This window comes from Limanda limanda, chromosome 11, assembly GCF_963576545.1.
Source record: "Limanda limanda chromosome 11, fLimLim1.1, whole genome shotgun sequence".
Taxonomy (NCBI): Eukaryota; Metazoa; Chordata; class Actinopteri; order Pleuronectiformes; family Pleuronectidae; genus Limanda; species Limanda limanda.
The window spans coordinates 25,190,469-25,198,745 of NC_083646.1; the positions used below are offsets into that span (position 1 = coordinate 25,190,469).

Consider the following 8,277-nt stretch of genomic DNA (forward strand, 5'->3'; position numbering starts at 1 on the left):
GAAATCCCAACACTGCCAGTATTTAATATTGTCTCTATGAAAGCAACACCTAAATGCCTTTTATACATACAAGTCTCCAAAGTTGTGTTTTCTGTATGTATTTAAATTTGACCTCCATTATAGCCAACAGAAAAAAGGCTGAGGCCCGCAAAACAGGTGGCGGTCCACCACCACCACCTCTCACAGAGGCTGAAAAGATGGCCCTCAGTCAGAACAGTGGACGACCCATTGCTGAGGGCATCTCTGGGGGGAGTTCATCGGACCCACCCACGCCACAGGGGCCTACATAAGAGGTAAGTTATTCAAATGAATGGCATGTACGTTAATCCTTTTTCTAGTGTTCGCTCAGTAATGGCCACCCATTCATCTTAGACACAACTTAGTTGGCACACTGATTTTTCTTGTAGCAGTAAGCTACAGTTCTTTGCAATTGGCTGCTTTTGCTTTCAGATATCAATCTATTTTAAGGTGACTCAGAGTTTGAAAAATTGTGTTTAAATTAGGTGGGGCACTTTTCTGGGTAATCATCAACTGTCTAATCTTCATTTTCTACCAGTTACTGATGGTGTAATCTGTCGTTGAGCCTTCTGCCATAACAGACCTCCATGCTGTTGTAAGTACTCTTAATATTCCACAGATTTTTCATAATTGGTAGAATATAACACACACATTCTGTTTCATTACAGGAGGATGATGAAGAAACCTTATCAGCTGCCACAGAGAGGGAAGATGCAGAGAGGCCTGCTGAAGTATACACCTTTTTTTTTTTAAATAACTTTGGCTCAGTTAATAGTGTTGTTCCACAATACAACTTGCAACTTCTTTCTCTCTAACAGAGCCATGCTGGAAATTACAATGGGGAAGAAGGTCCATCAACCTCCACAGCACAGCTTACCTCAGTAAGATGTTGTTCAGCATTGACCCACAACTTACAATGACACTAAATAGACATGGCACTGAAATTCAATGTCATTTATGTTCCTATAGCTCCCTGTGAAACAACTTTACAAGGTATATTTAGAATCTCAAATAAACAAATCACACCTAGAAATGGAGCACATAAGGCTGCAGATCACCAAAACAGAAAAGGAAATACAACTGCTGGACCATCAGTTAAAGGTGGGTGACGTGCCCACAGGTGGATGTTTTTTAATTGTTTCAACAACAAAGGATTAACAACTGTACAAAATTTGTCCTTCTAGGAAATAAAGAAGACCTCATAAAATGAGATGCATATTGTCGTTCTTGAACATTGGGGAGGTGATGGGTCAGTTAGAAATGATTGACACATATCATGTCTCTAACAGCTCTTCCATCTCGTGTATCAGCAGGGGGGGTATGATTAATACCTGGATCACAGGGGGAAAGAGTAGGACATTGTTCTCCTCTAATAGTGGCAATGTTGTGGAGAACCACACATGCCACTATAATGTCACAAGCTCTCTCTGGGGTGACCCTGAGCCTACGAAGGCACTGGAACCGGGCCTTGAGTATCCCGATGGTCATCTCCACTCTGGCTCGTGTCCTGCAGTGAGCCAAGTTGTAGTGTCGCTGTGGGCCAGGCTCAGGGTCAGGGTAAGGGGTCAGCAGATAGCGCTGGCAGGGGTACCCTCTGTCTCCGAGTAGGTAACCATCGAACTCTACTATGATAATACAAGATACAGTTTGTTTCAGTTGCAATAGGAGGAAACAAAATATTTGATCATAGGATATAACTATATACTGTATATAAATTATATATATAAACTCACCACCGGCAAATCTGGCACTCAGTGTCGACTCACGAAACATTCGTGAGTCATGCACAGACCCAGGCCACTTCGCTTCCACATTGTTAATCATGTGGGCTCCATCACATATGATCTTCACAGTGGAGAACAGTAATTAGCTGTATGGTGTAGTGTATTTAATTTGGAATGTTAAAGGCTACTATTTAGGCCTACCTGCACATTAATGCTGTGGACAGATTTCCTATTCACATAATCTCCTTCATTTATTGAAGGAGAGATGATAGGAATGTGAGTGCCATCTATGCAGCCAATCACACCTGGAAACCCTAAAATATATCAAATTGACTGATTAGTGCTTCAAGTCTCAAAGCTTTATGACATAAATGAATTACTGCTTAGACTGATACCTGCAATTCTGTGGAACTCTTCTTTGAGAAGTCTGGTGGGTCTGTGACTTGGGAACACTACAAACGTGCATAGTAGCCGTTTCAGTGCAAGTGTCACATTTCGGACAGCCCGACAGACAGTTGCCTTGGACACATGCTCTGCATCACCGACGTTATACAAAAAACTGCCGTTGGCAAAAAAACGAAGTGCAATACAAAGAATTTGCTCGGAACTGAGAGCATGTCCACGATGCGTCATGTGAGCGATGTGAGGGCTGAGAATATCGTTTATATAAATAATAGATGATGCAGAGAAACGGAAACGCTCAAACAGATACTCATCAGGGAATGATAAAACATCCAATCGGGGTCTAATAATCCTCTCCCAGTGGAGATGTCTGCGGAGTACCTGCGCCTCGACATCAACTGGCTCTTCAATAAAAGGACACGCCATGTCTGCCACTGCCTTCAGTCTGCAGGCTTCAACTTAAGAGCAGGAGAAACTCGGGGTTAGTTGAAGAAAACCTGCCAGCGAGCAGGTTAGGTTCACGGAGTATGTTGCCAGGGTAACTGACTCAGAGTAAAGCTGAACTGGCTTTGTGAAACTGAAAAACCAGAGTTTCCCTCATCTCAGGGTTAACTAACTCAGAGTTTTCACTAAACCTGCTTTGTGAAACGGGCCCCAGATATCAATGTTTTGGGCAATAAAGCGAGCTGCAGCCCCTATCATGTTGTGTCCTTCCCATCATTGAAGTACACAAGGTACAGCACATTGAGTCTCTATAGCATACAGAATAACATTACCATTTGATAAAAAAAGATAATTGTGAGAATAATTTTTATTTATTTGTGTATTGTTCTATAGCAAAAAGTTTGGACATCCCTGCCCTAGTCCTTACAGCAAAAATACATAATATCAAGGATGCGAGTTGTGCACACCATTGCTAAATAAAACATTTTGAAAGTTAAACATCCTACTGGTATGTGTAAGAATTGTGATGTACAAGAATAACGTGAATATTCGTGGTCCATAGTACCAATTGGGCAGACGGAATTCTGTAAAGTAGAAGAGAACACATTGTGTTTGAACTAAAGGATGTAAAAAAAATTAACCCCCAAGTGGTATATACACCGTGATTTATTTTTTACTAAAAAGCTAACTAAAGATCCACACTTCAGTCCGACAGAGCTCGGCATAAAAAGGGGAACAGCCAATGGAACAGTGTACAGTGAACGTATTACTATTTCCACTGTTTCCGAGAGATGGCATTATCAGAGTTCGAATTGAGGCGTTAATGTCATGGCCCTTGCTACTTTTTTGGAACATTGTAAAGCCTCATACACTGAAAGTGATGGAATCATATTTCCTCACAGATGATGCATCAATTGATGTCCGGAGACCAGTACTTCTCAGGTTATTGTTTTGATCAGATGCTATTGTATGTTTATCCACTAGGTTGCAACAGTTGTTCAATAGGGGTAATTAAAGAAAAACAAAATTAGAGTAAGAAGCACACATGGGTTGCCAAAGGCATTGTGTAATAAAGTTACGTTGGGACAGGGAAAATAACAGCAATTAGCAATATAATAGCAATAGCAGGGCCACAAACGTTTATAATGGGAGAGGCGGTGGACTAGTGGCAGAGTCTTGGACTTCTGGCGGAGAGGGTCTCTGGTTCGATGCTGGTTCGACTCCACGGTTTGACTCCGCGGAGTTTCTGCAAAAACTTGCCTGGATGGATTAACAACGATCAACAATGAAAGACGAACCTGGATCTGTCCAAGAATCAAAAAGACTATTCTCCCTACCCTGCCTAGTGTCCCTGAGCAAGGCAGGCACCTACTCCCCCAACATCTGCTCCCTGGGCGCTGTACATGCCCACTGCTCTGTGTGTCCTTCACCAGATGGGAAAAAAGTGTATCTTATACACCGGTCCAAAAAACAAGTTTGTGTTTGACAGCCTAGAACAGTGGTTCTCAAAGTGGGAGGGCGCGATGTCATTGCTTTATATACAGTCTTTTTAAAGACTCACTCCTTCCTTAGTAATACCTTCCTGCACATGCGGTAGGCCTATTTGTGGCCTAATCTAAGGAGAAATTGGCTCCACAGTCTTTTTAGAAAGCTCGTAGCCCCAAGAGCTAGCCTTCTAGCTAGCTAACTTCTTCCAACTGCAGCTAGCCCTTTTCTCCTTAACACCTACCTTTACATCTTCAATCATCCACCGTGTTGCAACAAATAAAACACCAGCACTTGAATACTATTCTGTGCTGTCCCTGTCTACATTGTGTACTGTTAAGAACCATTGCCTAGCACAGCCTTATTCATTATTCGTGTGCAAGTCGCTCAATTAAAAAGAAACCTCGACACCAAACACCCTGACTTGATAGAGAAGCCTGTAGACTTCTTTAAACGTGATGGCCTCCAGCAACAACAAACAACCGTCTCCTAGCAGTGTCTGGGGGCATCGTATGTACAGCCGTGGCCAAAAGTTTTGAGTGACACAAATATACATTTTCACAAAGTCTGCTGCTTCAGTTTTTATAATGTAATTTGCATACACTCAAGAATGTTATGAGGAGTGATCAGATGAATTGCAATTAATTAAGTCCCTCTTTGCCACGAAAATGAACTATATCCCCAAAAAAACATTTCCACTGCATTTCAGCCCTGCCATAGAAGGACCAGCTGACATCATGTCATTGATTCTCTTGGTAACACAGGATAGAGTCTTGACGGGGACAAGACTGGAGATCACTCTGTCATGCTGATTTAGACAGAATAGCAAACTGAAAGCTTTAAAATTGCTTTAATTGCACCTAAATTTACCATATATCGGATCATCAAGAACTTCATTGAGAGAGGTTCAATTGTTGTGAAAAAGGCTTCAGGGCGCCCAAGGAAGTCCAGCAAGCGCCAGGACCGTCTCCTAAAGTTGATTCAGCTGCAGGATCGGGGCACCACTAGTGCAGAGCTTGCTCAGGAATGACAGCAGGCAGGTGTGAGTGCATCTGCACGCACAGCGACACAAAGACTTTTGGATGATGGCCTGGTGTCAAGAAGGGCAGCAAAGAAGCCATTTATCTTCAGGAAAAACATCAGGGACAGACTGATATTCTGTCAAAGGTACAGGGATTGGACTGCTGAGGACTGGGGTAAAGTTCTTTTTTTCTGATGAATCCCCTTACCGATTGTTTGGGGCATCTGGAAAAAAGCTTTTCTGGAGAAGAAAAGGTGAACGCTACCATCAGTCCTGTGTCGTTCCAACAGTGAAGCATCCTGAGACCATTCATGTGTGGGGTTGCTTCACAGCCAAGTGAGTGGGCTCACTAACAATTTTGCCAAAGAACACAGCCATGAATAAAGAATGGTACCAAAACATCCTCCGAGAGCCACGTCTCCCAACCATCCAAGAACAGTTTGGTGACAAACAATGCCTTTTCAGGCATGATGGAGCACCGTACCATAAGGCAAAAGTGATAACTAAGTGGCTCGAAATTTTGGGTCCATGGCTAGGAAACTCCCCAGACCCTAATCCCTTTGAGAATTTGCGGTCAATCCTCAAGAGGCGGGTGGACAAAGAAAAACCCACAAAATCTCACAAAATCCAAGCATTGATTATGCAAGAATGGGCTGCCATCAGTCAGGATGTGGCCCAGAAGTTAATTGACAGTGTGCCAGAGTGGATTGCAGAGGTCTTGAAAAAGAAGGGTCAACATTGCAAATATTGACTCTTTGCATAAACTTAATGTAATTGTCAATAAAATCTTTTGACACTTATGAAATGCTTGTAGTTATACTTCAGTATACCATAGTAACATCTGATAAAAAGATCTGGAAACACTGAAGCAACACACTTTGTGAAAACCAATACTTGTGTCACTCAACTTTTGGCCACAGCTGTATTTGCTCATAGAATTGCTAAGCTTGGCAAACCCCACACAATTGCCGAGACATTGATTTTGCTGGCCGCGCATGATGTGTAGAATAATGATAGGAGTGCAGCTGCTAAACTCAGCGCAATACCCATGTCAAATGACACTGTGTCACGCCGAATATCAGAAATGCCTAGTGATAAAATAGTAATAATAATTGTCTGTATGGGCCTAACAATAGCCTAACCTTGACATGTCCGGCCTATCAATAACAATATGCTATCTATCTATATATGATGGTGTAGTTGAGGGCGGCGGTGGCGGGGCACCAACTACCCCTAACCAGCTTTGGGGGGGCCCAGCTTGCAAAAGTTTGAGAACCCCTGGCCTAGAAGATTGTGACAAGTTTGATTACGTGCTTGGTAAATTTGACGTCCCCTGCTCTCCAAGACGAACGAGAGATACGTCTTTCGATCTCGTACACAACATAAGCCCTTTGATAGCTTTCTGACACACTTGCGACTAAAAGCGCAGTCGTGCGACTTTGAAACATTGAAAGACTCCATGATCAGGGACCGGATTGTTTTCTGGCGTGGAAAACAAAAAAATCAGAAAGGCTACTCCGGTAAACAGAGCTGACGCTGGAGGCAGTCATCAAGATCCACCAGGCTAGTGAGCTGTCCCTAAAGCAAGTGAAAACGTCCAGCGAGATGGCGGGAGGTGCAACAGCGCAAGTGAACGGCAGTTCATGTGTTCCTTCTGACCACTAGCTTAAGGTAAGAAACTGCTTTGGTGTGATTTTCCACTATGAAAAAGTCTGTAATCTAATAAAGATCTAAAATACAAGATTAGCAAACGTGCTCTAGAACTGGCAAAAAGTTAAGTTTGGTTTACCAGCTAAAGTCAGAGGCATGCTGAGTCAGCCTGGAACAGTGGCATCTTGTGGTTAGTCATCATAGGAAGTAGGGATGAGCGAGTACAGCATTATCTGTATCTGTATCTGTTAACCATATGAATTATCCGTATCTGTACTCGGAGTGGGCGGGGCCTAACCCGGAAGTGGGTGTGATTTAACCCGGAAGTGGGCTGGTTCAACATAACTTTCTTTTTTAACTTTGAAATTTTATGATTTTTTTTAAATTTATTTCCACACCAGGTGTGTGTGTGTGTGCGCGTGTTTGTGTGTGTGCGTGTGTGTGTGTGTGAGAGTGAGATGCGAGGGACGTTCACTGTCTCCCGGAGAAATGAACACTCTGGGCCGGTTTCGGAGACAAGGCTTAAGCCTATTCCCAGACTAAAATGCTGTTTGAGCTGGCTTAACTGAAATTCACTTGCAGACGTAGCTTAAAATAGTCGTGGATTAAGCCTGTTCTGGATTAAACAAAGCCGATTGCAAAATTGAGCATTAGAGCTACTCCAGGACTAAATTGGACTGAATTGAAGCTTAAACTAATCTGCCAAGGAGGCAGGTTTAACTCCCGCTTAGTAGGCTAGGCTACTGTTTGTGAAACTGAGCTTGGATTGTTTGGGAGCATGGACTATTTGGAATATCTAAATGAGGACCAACATGCACGACAAAGGCCAGCCAGACGAATACTGCTGGGTAGGAGTGATCCATTGAATCAGTTTGATGAAATAACTTTTCGAGACCGCTTTCGTATGCACAAGGAAAATGCATTGGAGATAATTACTTTGCTTGAGCCTAGACTTTCCTCTCTGTCTCAAAGAGGAAGGCCTGTGTCCAATCAACTGCAAGTTCTGATCACTTTGAGGTTCTTGGCATGTGGAATCTTTCATCGTGAAACTGGTGATTTGTGTGGTGTCAGTGAACCAACTGTATGTAGAATAGTTCACAAAGTCTGCAGTGCCATTTGTGAACTGAGGAGTCTTTACATCAAGTTCCCTGATTCTGCTGGGCAAGCCAACTATAAAGTGCAATTCTATGAATATGGGCACTTCCCAGGAGTGATTGGCTGTATAGACGGATGTCATGTTCCCATCAACTCCTGATGCAGAAGAATACAGGAATCGTAAGAACTGTTTTTCAATCAATGTTCAGGGTGTATGCACTCCTAATTTGGAGTTTTCAAACATTGTTGCCCGTTGGAAAGGTGCAACTCTTCATTGTGTGCACAATTTGAGAGAGGACAACATAGTGGACTACTACTTGGTGATAGTGGATATGGTCAGAGTAACTATTTATTCACACCACATCTAAATCCCACAACAGCTGAGCAGCAAAGGTACAACAGAGCTCATATCCGTACTAGAGGGATGATCGAGCGTAT

The 8,277-nt window shown here is 42.9% G+C and overlaps 1 protein-coding gene and 1 long non-coding RNA gene across 2 annotated transcripts; one reads left to right on the forward strand and one right to left on the reverse strand.

The window, feature by feature from the left end:
* Positions 1 to 686: 686 nt before the first annotated feature.
* Positions 687 to 1,228, forward strand: LOC133014680 (uncharacterized). The gene is made up of 3 exons (XR_009681470.1): positions 687 to 749; positions 837 to 899; positions 988 to 1,228. It is a non-coding gene; the product is annotated as an uncharacterized LOC133014680 (long non-coding RNA).
* LOC133014679 (putative nuclease HARBI1) lies at positions 1,114 to 2,768 on the reverse strand. Its single transcript, XM_061081946.1, has 4 exons — positions 2,138 to 2,768; positions 1,944 to 2,056; positions 1,752 to 1,863; positions 1,114 to 1,643 (listed from the first exon to the last, which is right to left on the reverse strand). Exons 1-4 carry the CDS (start codon positions 2,568 to 2,570, stop codon positions 1,273 to 1,275), a joined length of 1,029 nt encoding a protein of 342 aa, XP_060937929.1. The 5' UTR covers positions 2,571 to 2,768; the 3' UTR covers positions 1,114 to 1,272.
* Between the last annotated feature and the right edge of the window lie 5,509 nt (positions 2,769 to 8,277).